A 24,352-nucleotide genomic window follows, 5' to 3' on the forward strand; every position below is an offset into this window, starting at 1 on the left:
GTGCTGACTCTGTAAACCACTTAGAGAGAGAGCTGTAAAAGCACTATGAAGCGGTGTATAAGTCTAAAATGCTATTGCTATTTTCCTCTGAAGAAAAGATGCTCTAAGGACATGTGTTTAGTTAGGACAAAAGAAGCCGGCTCCTCTCTATTCTTGTAGTCACGATGTACATGAGTTCAAATGGGGAAACAGCTCTCACCTTTGAACAGGGTTCTATTTTGCTTCATTCTTTTCAGCACAAGTTGAGCAGGAATGCGTAAAAAATAATAAAGCATGGAAGTGCCCTGGGAAGTGCCCTAGACAAAGCTTGTGTTATTCAGCTTGTCAGTTTAAGGAGGGGGCTCCAGCAAACCATTAAATGGAGAGTCTAAAATTATCTCTCTGCACGAGGGCTGACTCATATGATTTACAACCTGCTTTATGTACACTTTCCTTTGTAACCACCAATAGTGCTGCTCAAGAGAGAAGACCAGACAGAAGGCCGCCTTTCCGACTCGCCCATGCTACAGATGCTGGAAAAGGCAGCTTTTGGGTCTCACTTCCTCTATACCCTTCAAAGGGTGCTTTCCAGACGTCTGACCCTTGTCCTATTAGATCTCTCTAAATCAAAAGCAGATTTGGCTGAATGTTGCAAAGAGGAGAAAATGCAACCCTGCTAGAATTATTTGCTTGGTCAATTTAGGGGAGGAGGACACTGAGGTCACAAGGAGAACCAATTACGGCCAACAAGAGATGAAGCTGCGTTGCCTCTGTTCCAGAGCAATTTTGTACGCCTAGGCCAAGGGTAGGCAAAGTTGGTTCTTCTATGAGTTGTGGACTTCAACTCCCAGAATTCCTGAGCCAATCATGCTAACTCAGGAATTCTGGGAGTTGAAGTCCACATGTCATAGAAGAGCCAACTTTGCCTACCCCTGGCCTAGGAAGAAAGACTGAGGTGATTCTTCAAAACATGTGTATGCTTTTAAAAAAAACCTAATTGAAATTAAAAGTGCTTAGCTTTAAATGCTTTTCTGAAACTGTGTCCCCTGCATCAGAGTGTTTTCCCTACGAAAGGTCTGGAAATCTCATCACAGGACAGTTCTTGCTTTGGGGCCTTTACATCTGGTGGCCAAACATTTCATTCTCACTTTTGAACTTCACAATCTGATAAAGAGTTTGGTCAAATTTCCTAAAAGCTTTAAAAATAACCATTTATATCTCATGCCAGGATGGATTTGATTTAACTCAAGTCGATTTAAATCGCAATTTAAAAGCATAATTTTTAAAGAGCAACTCTGTCCCACAGCAGCTCCTCCTCTGTTGTCTCATCAACAGTCCCAATATTGTAGAATATACAGCAGTGGTTCTCAACCTTTCTAATGCCACGACCCCTTAATACAGTTCCTCGTGTTGTGGTGACCCCCAACCATAAGTCTAGCCCCAATTCTCCCAACAGAGCTTGAAGCTGATTGGCAGGAAGGTCAGAGGGACAACCCCACTGTAAACACCTGATTGGTTGGATTGTAAAAATACGTTCCAAAATACCAGAATAGAAGCTTTGGTTCCTAACACCGTGGGAAATTTGTCTTTTTCTGTGGTTTTAGGTGACCCCGGTGAAACAGTCGTTCAATCCCCAAAGGGGTCCCGACCCCCAGGTTGAGAACCACTGATATACAGCCTCATGCTATGTAACTAAGCTCCATTTCATGCAGGATAAACTAAATGATTATTATATCTTAAATAGAAAACTAGATAGATTTTTATGCCAAAAGCATTTTATTAAAATAAATTTGATAAAAATAAAATAAAAAATCTGATTTAATTTTTTTAAAAATTCATTTTAAAAAGTCATAGATTTTTATCCACCCTGTCTCTTGCTCACTAAAACACATGAATTCTGCCCTTTTCAAAGAACTGCTGACATCTCTGCCTTCTTTGAGTATCTCCTGTCCATCTGCATTTTGAAATATTGCCAATCTAACTCAGTCTCCTAGGGCAGTGATGGTGAACCTATGACACGCATGTCAGCACTGACACGCGTAGCCATTTTCGGTGACACGCGGCCGCCGAGAAAAGGGGAGCTTTAGGGAGTGGCCAAGATGCAAATCTCCCCGCTTTCCAATTTCCCACCGACTGCAAGCAGGTACAGCAGGGCCTCCGATAGGCCGGTACTACCGGGACTGGCGTCAGGGGCCCGGCCAAACTGAAAATTGGGGAGGCCCGCCCGCCCCGGTTTTGGCCCGCCACCGTGTGCCGGCCCCCTGGCGCCCGCAGCAGTCATTGTGCCGCACCGTTCGCTGTAGCCTGCGCACGCCTGTGCCAGCGCACCCCAAAACGCCGCCCGCCCCGCGCACCCTTTTCCAAGGGCGCGCACGAACCAACCCCCCCCGCGCCTCTAGCCCCCTCGCCCCCCTGGCTACTCGCCGCTGCCCCCTGCCCGCCCACCCGCCCGCCCACTTCGCCTCTCTTTCTCCTCCGCTGCAAGAGAGGCGCGGCAGGCATTCTCACAGCGGGGGCCAGTGAAGGCGATTTTCAGTGTCGGCCTGCCAGCCCGCCAGGAACATTCAAAGTAAGAAAAACCTTCGCTCTTACTTTGAATGTTCTGGGCGGGCTGGCAGGGCGATGGGGAGAGTGCGCGCCGGACACTGAAAATCACTTTTGCCAGCCTCCGGAGAACGAAAGAGAGTGAGAGCGACAGAGCAAGATAGAGAGAAAGTGAGAAAGAGAGAGGGGGGAGAGAAAGAGATAGCAAGAGAGAGAGAACGAGAGAGAAAAAGAGTGAAAGAAAATGAGAGAAAGAGTGTGAGTGAGAAAGCAAGAGAGAGAGAGAAAGAAAACAAGAGAGGGAAAGTGAGAAAAAGAGAGGGAGAGCAAGAGGGGGAAAGATAGAGAGAGAGAGAAAGAGAGAGAGATGAGAGAGGAAGGAAGAGAGTGAGAGAGATAGGAAGAAAGAAAGAGATGAAAGGAAGGAAGAGAGTGGCAGAGAGGAAGAAAGCAAGATAGAGAAAGAGAGAGGGAGAAAGAAAGAAAGAAAGAGATGAGAGAGGAAGGAAGAGAGTGAGAGAGGAAGAAAGCAAGAGAGAGGAAGAGAGAGGGAGAAAGAAAGAAAGAAATAGATGAGAGAGGAAGGAAGAGAGAGAGAGAGGAAGAAAGCAAGATAGAGAAAGAGAGAGAGAGAAAGAAAGAAATAGATGAGAGAGGAAGGAAGAGAGTGAGAGAGAGGAAGAAAGCAAGATAGAGAAAGAGAGAGAGAAAGAGAGAGAGATGAGAGAGGAAGGAAGAGAGTGAGAGAGATAGGAAGAAAGAAAGAGATGAAAGGAAGGAAGAGAGTGGGAGAGAGGAAGAAAGCAAGATAGAGAAAGAGAGAGGGAGAAAGAAAGAAAGAGATGAGGGAGGAAGGAAGAGAGTGAGAGAGAGGAAGAAAGCAAGAGAGAGAAAGAAAGAAAGAGAGAAAGGAAGAGAGTGAGAGAGAGGAAGAAAGCAAGATAGAGAAAGAGAGAGAGAGAAATAAAGAAAGAAAGAGATGAGAGAGGAAGGAAGAGAGTGAGAGAGAGGAAGAAAGCAAGATAAAGAAAGAGAGAGAGAGAAAGAGAGAGAGATAAGAGAGGAAGGAAGAGAGTGTGAGACAGGAAGGAAGCAAGATAGAGAAAGAGAGAGAGAGAGAAAGTAAGAAAGATGAGAGAGGAAGGAAGAGAGTGAGAGAGAGAGAGTGTTTTTTTCTCAAGGTGACACACCACCCGAATTGTGCTCGGTTTTTTGGCGAATTTTGACACACCAAGCTCAAAAGGTTGCCCATCACTGTCCTAGGGCATCATAAAATCCACCATTGTGTTACACCCATGTTGGTCATTATAAGCATTTTCTGAGTTGATGAGCATCTTCAGAATTCTGACACCTATCTGGGGAGCATTTTACAAAAATGGCTGTTGTCAGGCTTCCCAATCACAAAATGGTTCTCGGAATGAGGAAAGCCAGTGACAGCCCAGGACTGACACCACAAATTTAGAACTGAATTCTATTAATGCAGGCTACAATAACAGCATTTCTCCTTTCCAACCTCTTGCACCAAAGAGAATCAAGGCGGAGTTGTGTTAATTTTCTTTTTCAAACTTTCCTGGACTCAGTTTATGTTTTGCTAACTATCTCCACACCTCTTTTTCAAGGTCATCTCTGTGCTTCTCTACAACCAGTCACAAGATTCCCCTTTACCACTAGATATGGCTAACTGAGTAATTCCAGGAGTTGATTCCACAAGTCTTAAAGTTGTCAACTTGGAGACCCCTACACTGGACAGCAACAACAATAAATAATAATAATAATAATAATTATTATTATTATTATTATTATTTATTAGATTTGTATGCCGCCCCTCTCCGAAGACTCAACAATACAATATAATTCAAATCTAATATTAAAAAGAACAAGTTAAAACCCACTACAGTGATCCCTCGATTAGCGCGGGGGTTACGTTCCAAGACCTCCTGCGCTAATCGATTTCCGCGTTATAGTGGTGCGGAAGTAAAAAACACCATCTGCGCATGCGCGCCATTTTTTTCATGGCCGCACATGCGCAGATGGTGGAGTTTGCGTGTGGGCGGTGGGGAAGACCAAGGGAAGGTTCCTTCGGCCGTCCAACAGCTGATCTGCTCCGCAGCGCGGAAGCAGCGAGGAGCCGAAGATGGGGTTTCCCCGTTGCCCAGGCAAAGGGGAAACCCCATCTTCGGCTCCTCGCTGCTGCCGCGCTGCGGAGCGGATCAGGTGTTGGGCGGCTGAAGGAACCTTCCCTTGGTCTTCCCGCCGCCCAGGCAAAGGGGAAACCCCAAGATCGCTTGCCGCTTGCCGTATTGCAGCTTGGAGCCTTGCTTCGCCTCCTTCGCTGCAATACGGCAAGCGTCAAGCGGCAAGCGATCTTGGGGTTTCCCCTTTGCCTGGGCGGCGCTGGGGCCATGCGGAGCCGCTCATCTAGGGGGGCGTGGACCGGCAAGGTGCCCTCCGCTCTCTCTCTTTCTCTCCCTGTTACCGGTGTGGTATAAGAGAGAGAAAGAGAGAGAAAGGAGGGCGACTTGCCAGTCCACGCCCCCCTGGATGAGCAGCCCCGCATGGCCCCAGCGCCAGACTCCGCCGTTGCCTCCGCCCTTGTTCGGCTCTGCAGCTGAGAGGCCACGTCCACCCCCTCCTCGGTGTCCCCGGCACCCAGCGTCCCCACGCCGCCTCCACCTCCCGGTAATGCGCCCGACCTCTGCCTCTCTCTTTCTCTCTCATATACCACACCGGCAACAGGGAGAGAAAGAGAGAGAGAAATGATAGAAAAAAGTGGAGAAAAAAAGAGAAATAAGAAAATGATTGAAGCAGAGAATGACAGGAAAGAAAGAGAAAGAGACAGAGAAGTGACTCTTGGTGATGACGTATGACGTCATCGGGTGGGAAAAACCGTGGTATAGCAAAAAAACCGTGGAGTATTTTTTAATTAATATTTTTTGAAAAACCGTGTTGTAGCATTTCGCACTAATCGAGACCGTGCTAATCGAGGGATCACTGTATTACTAAAAACAATCAATGCTACACAATCACACCACACTCAAATGCTACAAGTCAGAAGGGGGGGAATTAGTCTCCCCATGCCTGGCAACATAAATGGGTCTTCAATATCTTGCAGAAGGCGAGGAGGGTGGGGGCAGTTCAAATCTCCGGGGAGAGTTGATTCCAGAGGACCGGGGCCGCCACAGAGAAGGCTCTTCCCCTAGGTCCCTCCAGATGACATTGTTTAGTCGACAGGACCTTGAGATGGCCAACTCTGTGGGACCTAATCAGCCACTGGAATTCATGCGGCAGAAGACGGTCCCGTAGGTATTCTGGTCTGATGCCATGAAGGGCTTTATAGGTCATTACCAACACTTTGAATTGTGTCCAGAAACCTAATCGGCAGCCAGTGCAAGCCATGGAGTGTTGACGAGACATGGGCGTATCTAGGAAGGCCCATGATTGCTAGCGCGGCTGCATTCTACACGATTTGACAAACTTTCTAGAAGTATTATCCAAAACCTCTAGAGCAGTGATTATCAACCTTTCTAATGCTGCGACCCCTTAATACAGTTCATCATGTTGGGGTTACCCCCAACCATAAGTCTAGCGCCAATTCTCCCAACAGAGCTTTAAGATGATTGGCAGGAAGGTCAGTGACAACCCCCCACTGTAAACCCCTGGTTGGATTGTAAAAATAGATTGTAGAAATTGGTCTTTTCCCATGGTCTTAGGCATGGGGTCCCGACCCTCAAGTTGAGAACCACTGCTCTAGAGGTCCCTTATCTGGGAGTTGCTGTCTTAGTTTAAGATGGACTGTGAGTTCCCCTTATCATCAACTTTTGCCAGTTGGTGGGCAATTTTTCAACCCTATGGAGATTCTTAGTCAACCAGGTCATGGTTGTCCCAAAGGTGCTTTTTTCAAAAGGCAACTGGACTTTATTTTTCCTTGAAGACATTTCACTTCTCATCCAAGAAGCTTCTTCGGTTCTGAGCCCCAAAAATTTGGTGTTTGAGCGGAATACCAGAGAGCATGTTTCCAAAGGGGATGGTAGTAAGTATCTGAGGGAAAGGCAAAAAATAGCCAATGCTAGGTCAAGGTTTTCATCAACAATCTAGGATGCAACTCCTCTATATCCTGTGCATTATTATTCTACAAACACCAGGAAACCACTGCATTCCATTGGAAAGCCACAATGCTAAATTTTGACAGCAAAATTACATCACGGTAGTTTGACAGCTGCTTAAGAGAGGATTTTAGGAGTCGCCCAGGACTGTGGGTGGACATACACAAGATAAACAAACCCCGTCAGGTATCCAGATTTTGTCAGCTGGGAGTTTGCAGTCATAATGCTAAACAGAATCTATAGTTTGTCATATGAATTGACAAGAGTTCTGATCTAGATCCAAGTAGGAAAGGTCCCAGCAGAGACCTGATTCTGTGGGCCAAGTACCGTATTTACCCTCAACTGAAAATATTTTGCAGAAAGGATGATAACAACCTGTGTTTTGCAAGCGCTTCCTACAAGAAGCAGGTTAGTCTTTCCTTTCTTGCTCTTCAGGTTTCAGTTCATGATTCAGAACTTGGTAATTCTGCCCTTCGAAACGGGTTGCTGTTAGTATTTCCATACACTGCTAAAATTATTGGTGTCTGTTGGTAACCTTCAAATTGGGAGAATTGGAAGATAGAAGGCCACAGTCATTGAACCATCATTAACTCTGATGGACTAATTTACAGAATACCTGGAGCCATGAATCCTGTGGGGAATGTAATTTGGGGAAGTTATAGCCATTTCAGTCCCATCAGTGCCTTCCAACCACACTTCTCAGAAACATGTAAGTTGCATGGAGCTCGGCTTTTTTTCCTACCTCCTCTGGCTGCTGTATTTATTTATTTATTTGCTTGTCTTCATTAGATTTTTATCTCGCCTTTATTACTTTATAAGTAACTCAAGCCAATGAACATATATATTCTTCCTGTTTTCCCCACAGAAACAATATTGTGGTAGGTTGGGCTGACAGAGAGTGACTGGCCCAAAATAAACCAGCTAGCTTTTGTGTCTAAAGAAGAGGATTAGAGCTCGCAATTTCTTTTTTTCTAGGCCAGCACCTTAACCACCGCACCAAATTGACTCTCTCCCTAATTTAACACTGTACGCAATAGATGGCAGTAAGTCCTGACAGGCGAGTGCCAATTATTGGCTGCTTTGGAACTGAGGCCAAAATTGGAAACCTCTTAAGGGCAGTGTTTGATGAGGGAAGAGTGGGGGAATTATTCAGATGTTTTCTAGCAAGGTATGTTTGGCTGGAAGGGGAGTATGTGCAGTTCATGGTGATCCTTGTTTTCCCTCCCACTAACAAAGTGGCAGGCAGTTCCACAGGCCAGCTAAGAAAGAGATTTGTGGCACTCCCTGCCAGCTTCCTACAAGCAAAGTGAATGGGAATAGCAATAGCATTTAGACTTATATACCGCTTCATAGTGCTTTTACAGTCCTCTCTAAGTGGTTTACAGAAACGACATATTGCCCCTAACAATCTGGGTCCTCATTTTACCCACCTCAGAAGGATGGAAGGCTGAGTCAACCTTGAGCCGGTGGTGAGATTTGAACTGCTGAACTACAGTACACCTAACAGTTAGCTGAAGTAGCCTGCAGTGATGCACTCTAACCACTGTGCCACCCCACCACCCCAGGAAAATTGGATAGAAAGCCAGAAGCCTTTTTTTTTTTTTGCTTGCTCCTGGCCATTCTGTTTCTCTTTTTAGATAAGTAAATATCTCTGAAAGGATGATCCAATGGTTACAATAATAATAATTTATTAGATTTGTATGCCGCCCCTCTCCAAGGACTCAAAGCGGCTACTTAGTCCTATTTAAAAAGGACATCAAATATTAGAGCCTTGCCCATTGAGACCTTCTGTAATTGTGTAGGACTAACTGGTTATACTGCTGTGGCCGGCCAGCTGCCAGGGGAGCTGATGGCAGACTTGGATGATGAGGAGTTTGGGGAGGTACTTGGGCCATCTCTGGAGTCTGGAGAAGGCTCCGATGGGTGGTCTGTGTCGGATGCAGAGATAGAGCCAGGGCCATCCGACATTTCCCAGTCACCGGAGAGGCAGCTGCCTTTGGAGGCTGAGATAAGTGGGAGGAAGAATAGCTGGGGCCTGTTCCAGATGCCCACATGCGCAGAGCTGTTAGAAGAGAACAAGGAGTCAACTTGGGAAGCAAGTGGATGCTGAATGGAATAAATAGAAGGAAAGAGGAGTGGTGGTCGTAGGAGTTCATAATTCTGAAGATTTTGGCTCATTGCATTCCTACCTTAGAGACTACTTGCCAGAACTTACTTTGCAGCCTTTTGTCTTGAAATTATCACAAGGAACTGACAAGGTCTGTACTGCAGTTAACTCCTTGAAGGACTAATGCCTGAACTTTTCAGTGGTTGGATGCACTTAATTCACAAGAGGAGAATAAAGAGGGGTTTTAGTGACAAAGGGTCTGTTTCTTGTTTCGGCTAAGACTGGGTCAGAACATAAATGCCAACTATGCCCAAACTGCAGCCTCCAAGCAGATTAAACTCCCATCAACCCAAGCTAACATAGCAGAACTCCGCCTGGAAAGAAACAGAGAGTTACTGGGACTATCTTAGTTAAGGATAGAATCAACTTCTGCTTACCCAAATACGCTAGCAGGGCCACAACAAATATCAGAAGTAACTACAGCACAAATCCTAGCTACCTCTGTGCCTCACCTCACTTTTGTTTGGTGTTAATGTAATTCCCATCGATTTGCACTTTATAGCACATAATTAACTTCTGATGCCTGGGATCCACAGGCCGAACTGTAACAAAGACAGCCTCAACTTGGTCTTCTTTGCAAAGTCCAGCACAATTTGCACTTTATTTATTAGAAATATATTACAATTAGTTTCTTCATATTATTCAGTTATTTATTTGTTAAATTTTTATTTCTTTAGTTTAGGAACAATATCATGTAGCCCAAAAGTCTCCCAACTCCTTTGCTCATTGGGAACCACGCTGTGTAAATGGCGGATGAGCGCACAAAACCATCCCCTCTTCCCACCACTGCCAATGGCGGTCTGCAGAGCCAGAAAGATTGGAGACCATCAATGTAGCTAATTCCTTTTGCATAAGTATAAAAGCAGTTGTCAATTTACGACTGTAATTGAGCCCACAATTTTGGTCACATGTCTTGACAATCATAAAGTGGATCACCACAAGACTGCACCTGAATTTATAACCTTTTCTGGCATTCTGTATTTGTTCGTGTACGTCAAACTCTCTCTAACACCATGTTCTTCAGAAATGTTGAATTTCAACTCCCGTCATCCCAACCCATTGTTCTAATGCTTATTTCTGAAACCCGGGGTGGGGCTGGGGGATTCTAGAGGACAAACTTGGTTTATTTTTGCCAGATGATTTTGCAGTGGCCAAATCCTGTAGCTATGATTCAGCATTGCGTGATGCAAAGAAAAACCCCAAAGAAAATTTGTCATGTCTGTGAAAGGAGAAACCTGCTGATTTGCAAGGTCAAAACTGCTGAGTCATTTTTCCACATAGGCACCCCTCCCAATTACCAAGAAATAGCTGTAAGAGGGGGCCCCGAGAAAGGAAAACAGAGATCCTGCTGTTATTCATAACAATATAGAGGTGGCTGATATTTAAATAGGGCCTTAGCTGCATTTGCACATTCTTTCATAAAGAGGAGAAAAATGATGTGATTTTGAAGGAAAATTGACTGTGTGTGTTTGAGAAAAGCTAACTGCACAACATGCTCATCCCTTTAGCAGGGTAGTCTTGTCAGGGAAATGATTATTGAACCACTAATTAGCCATATGGTTCCTACGAACCATTTCAAAGATGTATTAATAAATAACGGGGCTCAAATTTCACTAGGCCTTGATTTGCATCAGAGGTGGGTTGCTGCCGATTCAGATCAATTCTTTACAACCAGTAGCCAAAATTTCCCACCACTTGCCAAACTGACAGGAATGACTGGCAGTCCAGTCCAAGATGGTCATGGATCACCAGATTGCCCCAAAAAAATCCTCTGCGCATGTGCAGAGGGAAGAGACACGCACGTGTGTAAAGCGTGCACTTCCATTGCAATGTGAACCAGTAGGGAAGGTAAGTAGAACCCACCCCTGGTTTGTATGGCTATGATTCACTGAATAATCCATTGTTGGTTCACACAAATAACAAACTCATAACCAACTCACCATACGCTGGTTTACTGTGAACTAGGCCTTGCTCTCTGTGGCAAGCCTCTTCCGCTGAAGAGAAAAGATGCATTCTTGCTCTTTTATTTCCTGTTAGGCACTGCAGGCCCTCCACGTAACTCCACCCAATAGATTCTGGGCAGGTTCTTTTGGAATCTCTTTTTTCACAAAACACCAGCAAGCCAATTTACGCAAAGGCATCCAGCTCTGCCACACCATAATCCGTGGTATTCACAATCCACCTCCAGCCAGAAACCAACCTGGCTTGAAAAAGCTTTCTATCTCGCTCCCTATACTACAGGGGAGGTGTGGCAAGGAGTCAGCTTCTCCACCCAGAAAACAAAGGTCAGGAAACATATGGGTACGGGTGTCGTCCTGCAGTAGAGCATAAGCGAGATCACAGCCTCTTTCCTGACATTTGCTGAGCCGCTGGTTTCTGATGCACCACCAAGAGATTACTGATAATGATGTACGCTTGTCCTCCCTGGCTGCTCACTCATTTGCTTCTATACATGAACGCTGATATGTAGCACGCAGAATCTGCAACCTAAATGATTCTGCATCTAAATATCCACAAAATCTGATTCATTCTGGGATTTAAAGCTAATACCTGAGTTTGCCTACATAAAATGCTGATGGGTTTGTTTGTGTGGGAGGAAATGACTTTGTCTAAATTGGTAGTTATTTTCAGTGTGAGCATCGTTTTTGCTACTGGAAATGGTTTAAATAACTTCTTGAGGTCTGAGATGGTCATATTTAGAAAATTGTTCTATTCGCTTTGTTTTTCTAACTGGAAATATAATTCACTTTTCATTCTGCTTTTTTATTTAAATTGCATGCTCCCAGTAACACTGACACTTTCCTTATCTCTCCAAACACACTAAAGGTGCAAATGTCTGATATATACAGTGTGTGCAAGTGACAGATGTCACATTGAATGATGTATGCAAAGCATACCAAGAAGGTAACACTATAAGAAAGGTGTTATTTCAGATATCAGTGGGCTTTTTTTTAAATGTAAATTTAATTCTGGAGTGTTTCCTTATTATCGGTAAGTACTTCTTGTTTACAACAGAGAAATAATCATTTCAACAGACCCAAATCCCACAAAAGGCATACCAAGAACTGCTAAGATCTGTTTCTGATTGTTTGTAGGATATCTAGCAAGAAATGTGAATATATTGATCTTCATAAGAAATGTCACTCTCCATATTAACATTCATATTGGTTTTGTCTGTCCAGTCTATGCTCTGTTCTAAAGTCAGTGCTCAGATGTCCAGTTCATTTCAAATGCTAGTTTTTTAGATTAATGCTGGAGATGAAGACCCAAATTCCAAGACAGTTACGAAGGAACATTTGGAAAAAAATCTGAAATTAAATTGGTAACTGTCCAAAGTACTTCTGCTTGAGATTTATTTTTCAATGGCACAAAAGAGGAAGGCATAACTTAATATACCTAACCATACCAATCCTATAATGCTAACCTTGTTTTTACTCTTTACTCCCTATCTTCTTTTCTTGACTTTTTCTGTTGGGTTGATTGACATTCATCCTAGAAAAAAGTTTTAGACAACCTGAAGGCAGGCTCCCAAAATTTCATTAATTTCAGTTATTAAAATAACACATGACATATTGATTTTATTTATCTCTTCCCATTTGAATCATACAGCTCTGCTTTCATTCTTTCACATACATTATACAATACCATAAAAATAATAGGCACTTGTTGAACAATTCTCTTCTCAGCTAAATATACTACATCAGAAAATGGCACGGTGCACACCAGGATCCTGTCCCAAATATTAGCAGAGGAGGAATGGCACAGCTTAGTATTAAAAGTAGAAAGAATGCTTTGTAATTTACATATTGGCAAAGGAATAGAATAGTGTTTCAAAATAATCTGATTCTTCAGAAAGATCATATTTGTAGGAAGTTTTCCAATATCCTCTTTCTTTGATTTAAGCCTTTCAGTTTTGTGCCTATGGAAGTAAGTGGTTGTCACTCTAGCTTTTGACACCAACGTATCAATTTGATTTCCAAACAAGCATAAACGACAGAGGTTATTGACCTTACTTTTCCTCGGCAATTAATTTCTTCCTGAGAACCTCCCAGACTTTTTTCAGATCTGATTAAGCCCAGAAAATTTGTAGAAACAAAAAAAAAATGCTAAACCACTAATGCAGGGGTCAACAAACTTGGCAACTTTAAGACTTGTGAACTTCAACTCCCAGTATTCTCCAGCCAGCTATTCTGGAAGTTGAAGTCCACAAGTATTAAAGTTACCAAGTTTGAAGACCTTTGCACTAGTGCAAGAATACCACACAGTATGCTGCCAGAGACTATGATCTCTACTAAGGATATCCCACACAGAGAAGTTTAAAACATCAAGATTGAGTCAACAAATTTGTGATCAAAGCCCTGTCCCCTACATGCATCAGAACAGGATTAGCCATCTTGGCTTTTATGACTGCCGTATAGCCCCCAGGGGTGCAGGGCTGCTCAGGGGAGGGGTAGCACCTCTGGTGTAGGGGAATGTTGTATCCTTTTATGGCAACTCATTTGGGGCAGCTTTTGGGCAGCTCTTTCACCTTTGGTCCCCACCTGTCACTCAGCTCTCCTCTGTGGCTCCTAGTAGTTGCAGAATGTGCAGCGGCCACACCCCAGGCAACAGCTTTGACAAGTTGGCCAAACTAGGTTGAGAATAGCCAATGGATCATTGACCTTTGGGGAGATAAGGACTTGTCTATCCCTAGCATGTGAAGACAGATTCTGGCGGACTGAGCAGATGAAACCTATTACAATAGGTCAAGGGTCATGAAGGTGGTCTCTGCAAGTGATGTGGTACATTTAGAGCATGGCAAGACACTAAAGACGCCCTGCTCAACCACTAGAAGAAGGGAAACTCTGACTGCAAACCTCCACTGCCTTGTGGCTATATCCATCATTGGAAAAGGCTTTAGGAATAAACCTTAAGCCAAAATCCAGAGGCGAAGTTTGTGACTGCCACGTTCTGATAATTCCTGCGATCTAGCGTTTGCCACTCCATGACATGGAGAGTGGAGATCTGCTGCTTGGTTAACAGTCTATCTTCCATACTAACCTACCCAGGCTTTGTGCTCTGGGGAGTCCAGCGCATGATACCACGGTCTTTCGAGACTGAAGGATGCAAATGCCAATAGCCCGCAGTGCAGTCTCTTCTCTCTAGGTCACAAGGACATCAAGAGGCTTTCCGAGGGCAAGCCACTGCGAGGTCATCCATTGTGACATACTGAAAGCTGTCTGACCACAATGGCCAATGAAGCAGCGAGCCTCTTCTACAGAGTTCACAAACTGCTTTCACACAGCAGAATTCTGAGCAGAAAGTCAGCAAATGTCTCTCCTTGTTTCACCCCCTCACTGTTTCCCTTCTGAAAATGTTCCCAAGAACCTCTTACAAGAGGGGGGAAGCAGCATGATTCCTTCTTCCTGGAAAACAATTAAAATGAAGCCAGATTGGTTTAACAAACAGTACTTTTCAGTCTTCAATTAGCCAACTCACATCGTTTTTCTTTTCTTCATCTGTGTTCCATGGCTAAAAAATTTGCTGAGTCACTCACAATATAGACAGTTAACCGCGAGGTTTTGAAATCTTTCTGGTTCTGGACCACATATTTATATTACACAGCAACTTTATGAATGACTAACATGCCTGCATGATTGGAAGTCACGGTGGAAGGAGCCTGAGTAAGGCATTCCTCACAAGTCCATATGTTAGCCTTGAACGAAGGAGCCACCCCTGAGTATCTATCAGACTCCGAATTCATGTGCTTCCACAGGCAAAACCAAGCAGACCATCAGCTTGAACAGAAAGAGGTTTCTTGTGTTTCTACTTAAATGAGAAGGAAGCCTTGCAAAAGAGACAATGTTCAGCCTTTGTTTGCAATGCAGCAAACGGAAAGATAATTGCAGACAATATAGGAAGGAAATGGTCCTACTTTTAAGGGTTGCACATGCTTCAAATACGATTAGGGTGGGGGGATGCTCCATACATCCTGTGAGTTCAACTTCTCTCCCCTATTTTCAATGCAGCCGGCTCTTTTCAGATTCCCACACATGCTTGTAAAAAAAAAAGGAGGGGGAATGGTGCCACCAATTTGAAAATCATATTAATTTCTATGAGTGGTTCCACAAGTGGATTCTTTCTTAAAGTAATAGTAGCATTTTGTAAAAGTCACTTTTGTTAATTCTGAGGAATATTTTTTAAAAAAAAAAAACAATGGCACCAATCCACTCTCCTGAACAAGTATCTGCCCAAAAGTTAATCTGGGAAAACTGAGCTTGTCACTCAGTCACAGAGCTCTCCAAGTATTTGAAAACTGTACCATTCTTAAAAAGTAACACAAACTCAAAAGCTGCCCATAGAGCCATAATGGAATGGGATTTCGAGGCAATGAAGAAGCCCATCACTGCAGGCATTGTAAAACCCACCTGGTGGAGCTCCTCGTTTTAACTTTCTGCTGCCTAATTAGCCATTTTTGTATGAGGTGTGTAGCACAATTCCCCAAGGAGATCTTTTGAAAAGAGCTAGCTAAAGGACTCTTTAGGCTGAAATAAAGAACTATTGTTATAACCTTCAGAGTAATAAATGTCTCGGAAAAGAATTTGATCTTTCACCGCTTTTGGGGGAATGATTCAAACCACATATGAGGTACTTTGTTATTATCCAAACAACTAGACAATGATTCACGTAACAGCAACATATTCTGGGTTAATGGAAGAATGAAACTGTAATAATAGCTCTAAAAAACTTGGAAGAGGATCTTGCTCCCCACTGTGTGTTCATCCATTTCTCTTATCCCATTGTTACTCTTGGTGAAACAGACTCTTGGAGTAAGATCAAATCAGTAGAATCTATTTAATTCTTGCCAAAGATACTTCTCCTAAATCTAAATAAATGAATATAAAGCCCTGAATGCCTTTATTAACTCAAGGTCCAGCTTTGAGTTTAGGCAGAGTGCATCCCATGTTATGCATTGTATGGAAAATGATTTTATCTTCCACAAAGGAAACTGTAGTTACAGCTCGGTCTGCAGAGTTACTGTAGTATAATACCTATTGACAGAAGCCTATATAATCTTTTTAAAGGCACCCGGAACTGCACAAGCTTCTCAGGTTTGCCTTGCCAGTTAAGTCTGCATTTGAAAGTCATTGCGACCTACTGTCCAGGCAGAAATTAATGTTAGGGTTTTTGGGTTTTTTCAGCCACACATCTCTTCCAGTCTACTTTTACTACTATTACTAAGACTACCAAATCTGAGCTGCAAGACTCCAAATGACCATTGGATGGCTGAAAGAGTTTGTTCCTGAATCTCTCGGCTGGCATCGGGTGAAAATTCAGATTTTTACAGGTCAGATGTGCCAGCCCTAACAATTACAGCACAACCTTTTCTAAGCAAATTTTGCACACAAGCTTTTATTAGCACACCAGACCCAGCACTCCTCCATTAAAGGTAAGCAATTCGGTGTTACTTAAAAATAATTGCAATTACATTAAAATAAGTGGAGTTGTGGATGCTTACTGCTAAAGTATAGGATTAACATCAAGTTAAAATTAGTTTGATGAAATGTTTGAATAGCCCACATAAGAGCTTCAAGTGTAGCCCTGAATTTTAATTTTTTCACCTTAGGCTACTCCAAAGGCAGGGAAGCTGTGGATGTTTAGTTGCTTTTAAACTATAGAATACAAGATCCCCAAGAATGGAGTTCGGTAGCATTAACTTAACAATGCTGGACATGGTAGGATCTATATCCCTTTTGGACAAATATCATTTTTAGGAGAAATACTTAAATATCTGCAAAGGTCCTTTTCCCTTTATCCCTCAGATTCATTAATTTTTCTCCAAGCCTGGCAAATCTTACACTGAACTGATAAAGCCTTGATGAACACTTATAAAAGACTGGGGCCAGTTCTCCTAATCAAGTTTAATTCTCTGTTTCATGATCAGTTCTTTTAATAAACTACATGTTCTGTCGGGCTCTCTGGTAGACTCCTCCCAAAAATTCACAGGTACAAATTTCAGACACACACACGTTTGAAAATTCAAATAAACTAAGCCCTCTTTTGGTATAGCAAAGAGCAGTGGTCTCCAAACAAACTAGTAATTTGTACAAGTCCCTTATCAGTTCTGTGATACTTAGCTTGCAGCTGTGAGGCAATTCACAGTCCTTCTTCTTTCACAAAGTGACACACACTTTGCTCTGGTTTAGTTTCAAAGCAGGGAAAAAGCAGCACACCAAAGGTCAAAGTCAGTAAAGCAGTCATGAAACACCAGGATCAGATAATCCTCCACAATGGCCAAACCCACAGGTTGCTCTTTATAGCAGCCTCGCTAATTACCACAGCCTCACCCAACCACAGGTGGCCTCATTTTCTTTGATAATAATCTCTCAGTTGCTGTTGTCTATGCATCGCTCTCCGCATGCGTGGCTGTATCATTAACTCTTGTTCTGAATCCAAGGAGGAGCTAGATAATTGATCTCCTTCTGAGCTGTCTGCCACAATCTCCTCCTCCCTGTCACTCATGTCTTCTTAGTAAGAGGAGTCTTCATCAGCAGATTCCACCAGGGGCAAAACAGGCCTGCAGCATGTGGATGTCTCCCCCACATCCACAGTCCTTGGGGCAGGAGCAGGGCCAGAGCTAACCACAACACTACAGTATACCAAAAATCTCCTGGTTATTGGATAATCATTTGTCTGAAGCAAAGTAGGGTTTTCTGCTTAAGCAGAGGGTTGGACTAGAAGGTCCCTTCCAACTCTGCTGTTGTTATTATTAAGAACAACTTGGCTTATAAAAATCCAGTAAAGAGAAAGGAACAAACGCCATTCAAACAGGAAGCAATTAAAAAAGTCAAGGGCAATTTGAAAATTCACAATGCATCTACTTACTATTAGAAACATGTTGCTAGAGTGATGGACTTTGGCTGAGCCAGCATGACAGTTCTGAAGTTATTTAAAGGACAAAGTAGGATAATTTTCTCCACTTAGGACTGTAGTCATATGTTCTTTCCAGAGAAATCCTGAACAAGTCCCACAGAAATGGCATGGGTTACAAAAAATGATGTGGAAGGGATGACGGGGGAAAAGGGCCTTTCACACAGTAGAAAGGTGAGGTGAATTCTGCCCTCTAGCCGAAATTCCTAAGGCCAAAAATAATGGCATGCCTTCTATTCTAAATATGTTCTCTCTGAAACTTATCCAAGGATGAGTTCCACTTACCTTCGCCACCAGTTCGCATTGTGATGTTTCTCACACACACACACATCCCTTTGAGTAATTTGGTTTCCATGCATGCTCAGGAGCAGAAATCAGCCCAAAACACAGCTGAGGAGTCAATCAAGTGTGCTTCCGGAGAAGAAATAAAAGTCAGTATTAACCCAGGGGCTGGCAGGAGACCGTTTTTTTTAAGCAGTGGGAGAGGAGAACCTCCAAACAGGGAAAAATTCACCAAAAAATTTGAAACAAAGATGGTGGCGCCCACGAACTGGCACCAACTGAATTGCATTGATGGTGCCATTGTGACATCATCAGCAGGTCGCTATCAGTTTGGCCGATCCAGTCTGAACCGGGAGGGACCCACCAATGATCTTATCATATGCATTTTGACCAAGTTAAATCTCAAGTAAGTCTGTAAGAAATTACAATTGATATGGAAAAATCACTGGCCATAGATATCCAGTAGTAAAGGCAGAGAGGGGTTGCTCGTTCCCTTTGCCTTTTGATATTATCTCTATGATATTTCCTTAGAATTTATCCTTTTTGACTGATGAAATGAAAACTTTCAAATCCTTCAACTAATGGTCTAGTCTGTTGGAAAAATAAAGCACATCTGGAACACCAACAAGTCCTGCACTCGTGTATTTTCACTCTCGCAAGTGGAAGCTCCCATTCAGAAGGTGTAAAGCAGCCAAGGATATGATACATGGCTTAATACCAGCTTTATAAGTGAAATGATGTTTAAGGTACTATCCTATACAGTTTAGTTAGATGTGAATCTAGCTGATCTTGAGTCAAGAGACCTTTCTTCAACTGAAACATAATCCTCCTAAATTATGTTCTCAGAAGTAGGGCAACAATCCCAAATTTATTTATTCATCTTGTCTATCTCAGAACACCTGTGACCCATTGGGACATAATTTCAGAGATATACAGTACCACACCAGATTTCTCAATGCTTTCAATGTACTGCTTTCACTGGAAACATTCTTAAAAACTCAGGGAGATATTGTTGCCTTGCAAATAGCCCACGTTGAACTGTATAGCAGAATCAAACATCAGAAGTTGACCATAGGATTTTGTATTCACTTTTATGTCATAAATGTTTTAGAAAATTCTAAATTTTCTAAAACATTTCAATTCCATGGCAGCCATTGGTTCCAGAGTTTGGGTGCATTCTGTAAATAAGCCAATTTGAGAGATCTTGATTTAAAAATGCATTACCCTATAAAGCACCATTTTGTTATAGGAACAAGAGTTTTAGTAGCATAGATAAAGCTACCCATCACACACAAATAACTCTGAGTGGCTTACAAAGTTAAAACAAACACATCAAACATTACCCCACCCACATCCAATGCCTAAAGATACACTGTTAACCAGTTTATTAACCAACAATAGTGGTAGAGCTCATCTACCCCTTGGCTCAAATGCCTCGGGAAACAACCAGGACTTCAATTCCTTGAAAAAGCTTTATAGGTACTTATTGCAATTTGGAATATACTTCAAGTATCCAAATGATAACCTATCACATGATCAATGGGGTTTACTTCTAACTCATGGAAGGCCATGCTGCGCAGATCACTTAAGTTTCAAAACTAGAATCAATTTAAGTCATGCCTAGGAATTTTTTCAGAGCATGTACATATGACCATAATGTGTATCTACATACTACTACATGCATATTTATCCTGCATTCACACACAGAAATGTGCACATTATGCAATTGGTACATTAATTTGCATATTGACTGTATAAACTTCCATATTAGAAGACTCTTTCCAAATACAAATGCTTTCAAACAGATGGCTCTAATGACATCTTAAAGGATTTTTTTTTTGGGGGGGGGGGAGTTTAGGAACACATGTGAAAATTGCTAATATCAAGAATATTTTTGCTCCAGCCTTAAATCTCATATATATCAAGCAGTACACACACAAACTTTTCTCTGAAAGTATCTTTAATATTTGATAATATGTGAAATGCATCAAATAACTTATGAAAGTTAATTTTAAAAGAGCTTTGTTTTAGACATGCTTGGCTAAGGTAATAGTGCAATGTTGGACCTAATTCTCTTTCTCCCCATGAATCAAATAAATGTCTATGGAGATTCTCAGTCATCCAGGTTATGGCTTTCCCAAAGATTCTTTTTCAAAAGGCAACTGGACACTTTTTTTGTCCTGAAAATGCCCGAAGGTTGCTTCTCTAATGAGAAGCCAATAGCAATAGCGTTTAGACTTATATACCGCTTCACAGTGCTTTACAGCCCTCTCTAAGAGTTTTACAGAATCAGCATATCGCCCTTAACAATCTGGGTCCTCATTTTACCCACCTCAGAAGGATGGAAGGCTAAGTCAACCTGAGCCTGGTGAGATTTGAACTGCTGAACTACAGCCAGCACAAGCAGCTTGCAGTACTGCACTCTAATCCCTGCGCAGAGAAACAGAAGGTGCAGTTGCCTTTTGAAAAAGCACCTTTGGACATGAAAAAAACCAACTGGCACTTTTTTCTAATATTTAGCCATTTTATATGCAGTACTTTAAAAAACTAGACAGTGCTTTATCCATTTGGAGAAAAATTAAGGCCCAGTCCTGCTCTTTTTACCAGGGTGAAGCCAAGAGATAGATAGATAGATAGATAGATAGATAGATAGATAGATAGATAGATAGATAGATAGATAGATAGATAGATAGATAGATAGATAGATAGATAGATTACATAGATAGATAGATAGATAGATGGAAGGAAGGAAGGAAGGAGGAAAGAAAGAAAGAGAAAGAGAGAAAGAAAGAAAGAAAGAAAGAAAGAAAGAAAGAAAGAAAGAAAGAAAGAAAGGAAGGAGAAAGGTGGGTAGGTGGGTGGTTAGATGGATAGATTAATGGACAGACAGACAGGATTTATATGCCCCTGTCCTGTGCTGGGGTTGCAGTTTTAGGCACTTGAGGGAATAAACCCAGCCGAATCCAATGGGATAAAAATATTCAGGTGGCATTCTCGCAACACTTGTAATCAAAACTTCCTTCAACCATAAATGATTATTTAGCCTCTCTCGCTAGCTTCCCACAGCACCACCAAAGTTGCAGATTGTGTCGGGACTTCTCCCAGCCCCCCGACGGTACAGAACGAGCAAGTCGCTGCCTCTGGGATTCGCCTGTTTACGGGAACCCACCGCCTCAGGATCAAGGTGCGCACCCCCCACCCCACCCCGTCTAACATCCCCTTCTGCCTGTGCCCCGGTTCGCTCACCTTCCAGCTGCGGGGCCGAGAGCTCCCGGATGGTCCTCACCCAGGTCTCGGCAACGCGCCGGTTCTCGTCGGCGTCCTGCGACGCCAAGACGCAAAAGGTCTTGGCCACCTTCTGCCGGCATTCCCCGCGGTACCACCAGCCCTTCTTGGAAGGGTAGCAAACGACGGAGAAGTAGGCGGCCGCCGGCTGCTGCGAGGCGCTCCTGCTCTGGAAAGCGTAGCAGCCCACGCAAGTGGCCAGGCTGAGCGCGCTGCCGGCGGCGTTGGTGCTCCGGCCGGCCGAGTCCAGCCGGCGCACCAGCAGCTCCGCGCCGCTCGTGAGGCTCAGGGCGCAGTTCACCTTCAGGCAAGGGACGAGGCGAAAGACGCCCGAGAGCAAAACTCCCTCGGAAGCGCTTTGGCCCGAGCCGCCTTCCATCGCCTCAGCCGCAAAGGAGCGGAGCGGAACCGGGCGACCCGGCGCGAAGCGAAAGCTCGAGCCCAATGAGGCAACGCTGCTCCGGCACTTTCTTCTCAATGAGCGGCGGAGGGCTGGCTTTTGAGATTGGCGCTTTGCTCTCTGGGGCCACCGGCAGGCCGTTCCCGGGAATGGCGGGAAGCGGGCTTCATTCATGACGAAGCCCCGGCGCTTCAGAAGCCGGTCGCGTTGTTTGTGGGGATTTTTTGTCTTTAAAGCCGGCTCTAACTCTCTATGCACGGTAACGTCGTTTTGCTTTGATCCACTGGTTCTGAAGTGTAATCGATTGCCCAGCAGCAATTTCACATCCAGTCTGGATAAAGCTCATACTGCATTATGATTCCAATAGAAGAGAATATATGTAGCTCAGCTTTGAACCGTGGAATCTTTGGTACTCTTTTGAGTTTGAGTGTTTGATTGTAAATGTTTCATTATCCAGCTAGGCTAGTCAGTATGGGGTTTGCTGTCTGTTTACATAAGGTAGTTTGCCCTTTTAGTGTTCCTTTTTTTTAGAAGTTCCTTTATTATTTATTTTATTTATTATTTATTATTTTATTTATTACTTAGATTTGTATGCCGCCCCTCTCCGAAGACTCGGGGCGGCTCACAACACGTAGAAACAAATCATATTAGAGTTGGAAGGGACCTTGTAGGTCATCTAGTCCAACCCCCTGCTCAAGCAGGACACCCTATACCAGTGATGGAGAACTTTTTTTTTCCTCAGGTGCCGAAAGAACGTGCAAGCACATTACAGTATTACACATGCACGAATGCCCACACCCATAATTCAATGCCTGCGGAGGGCAAAAACAACTGCCCCCAACCCCCGGTGGCCCTCTGGAAGCTATTTCCCCAGGCTCCAAAGGCTTCCCTGGAACCAGAGGAGGGTAAAAATGCAGTATTCTAGGGATGGTCTAACTAAGGCTTTATAGAGTGGTATTAGTACCACCCTAGTTCTAGATTGCAATTTAATGCAATTTAGGATTGTATAGGGTTAAGATATTGCTTTTTGCTTGTTTATCTGATATTAATTCTTGAATGAATGTTGTAGGCTGTTGGATTTGTCCTGGCCTTTTTGTTTCTTTCTTAGTTTTTTTTTTAATTGTCTCTTTTGAATGGTATGTAAATGTGCTTTATCTCTATATGTCTGTTGATGGCTGATTTGTCCCAATGTCAAGTTCTTAGCATTTTTTGTTTTTGTTTATTTAGCTTTGTTAGGGTGAAATGGTGGCTGAATCTGTCCATGTGTTATGAGATTGAGGAATTTTCATCATGCCTTTCGACTGCTCATTGGTGTTCATAGATGCACTGTACTAACATTATCTCTGTTTGTCCTACATAGTGGCTGGTAAAAGTCATTACATTGTATATGTAGATCAGGCCTATCAAACTGGTGTCCGGTGGGCTGGATGCATCACATCCAGGCCACACCCACCCCACTTCTGCAAAGCCAAAAATCATTGCAATTTGTCATGATACATCATGTGATGCGATCGACTTTAATACCTGTGTTGTAGATGACTGCTATTTATAATTCTTGGGCCAGTGGTTATTTTGGTTTACTTTACAAGATATGTAAACATTTAGTGTAGAACATTTAATTAATTTTGTGTTCCAGTGATGCCATGTGATAATCGGCTGATTGTTTCTGAGATGTTTTTCAACTGTTGTTTTCTTCTTCCCTTGTGAATGTTATTCCTTTGAAGAGGTCGTTTTTTTCATGTGCTTTCTCTTCCCTTTTTTTATGATGAAGATATTATTTGCAAACTAGAGCCATATTTTTAGTTGTATGTGTGGGAGTACTATAAACACTGCACTCCCACACGTAGAACCAAAAGTATGGATACGGTATATTAACAACACCTTTGTCATAATAAGCAAAAAACAAAAACAACACATTACTCTTCCTGGATGTCGTCATCTGCAGAGGAAATAACAACAAATTAGAAATACAAGTCTATCAAAAATTATCCCACACTAACCAAGTATTCTATTATCAAAATAATAACCCAGCAATGTACGGACATTATTCAGACAAACAAAAAGGCAGAGCACTAGAAGAAACAGACTGCTTATACAACATCTTCCCAAAAAATAGATGTTTAAAAAATTAAAAAGAGCCTAACCATTTAATATATTTCAACACAACCTACCAGGCTATGTAAAGGATAATAGTACTATACACCCAACGTATTATTTACAACTATACAGCTCATAGTGCACAAACCAATTAAAACCCTCCAAACCTTCTTAAATGAATCCAAAGATCCAGTAGCCCAAGAAGAAGAATCAAAACAAGAATCATCTACAACATACAGTATAATGACTTTAACAGCCACTGTGTAGGGCAGATAGACAAAAGGCAAGCAGAGCACATCCATGAATACCAACCAGCAATCAGAAAACACTATGAAAACTCAAATATCTAGAGAGACCTAATTATAATTTCAGCTGAGAAACTGGGAACATCCTAGGCCCAGCTAAAGCCAAAAGCATAGTCAACACCCAGTTGATTAAAACTAGGATATGATTTTACTTTCACCTGCTTTCTGATAAAGTTCAAAAGTGGATAAATGGAATCAGCAATACTCCTTGATTCAGCTGGTTATTTTTGAATACATTTCAAAGAGAGGATAAAGCTTGAGCTTTCCTGAGCCTTAAATC

At 42.8% G+C, this 24,352-nt stretch overlaps 1 protein-coding gene across 2 annotated transcripts in view; it reads right to left on the reverse strand.

The window, feature by feature from the left end:
* SPHK1 (sphingosine kinase 1) overlaps nt 1-21,787 on the reverse strand; it is a 52,106-nt gene extending 30,319 nt beyond the window's left edge. The window contains exon 1 of one of the 2 annotated variants that reach the window (XM_070739881.1): nt 21,232-21,787. In XM_070739881.1, coding sequence (XP_070595982.1) covers nt 21,232-21,649 — 418 coding nt within the window. In that variant the 5' untranslated portion in view covers nt 21,650-21,787. The remainder of the gene's footprint in view (nt 1-21,231) is intronic. The other variant, XM_070739882.1, reaches the window with a different exon arrangement.
* Nucleotides 21,788-24,352: the final 2,565 nt, after the last annotated feature.

Source organism: Erythrolamprus reginae, chromosome 2, assembly GCF_031021105.1.
Source record: "Erythrolamprus reginae isolate rEryReg1 chromosome 2, rEryReg1.hap1, whole genome shotgun sequence".
Classification (NCBI taxonomy): domain Eukaryota; kingdom Metazoa; phylum Chordata; class Lepidosauria; order Squamata; family Dipsadidae; genus Erythrolamprus; species Erythrolamprus reginae.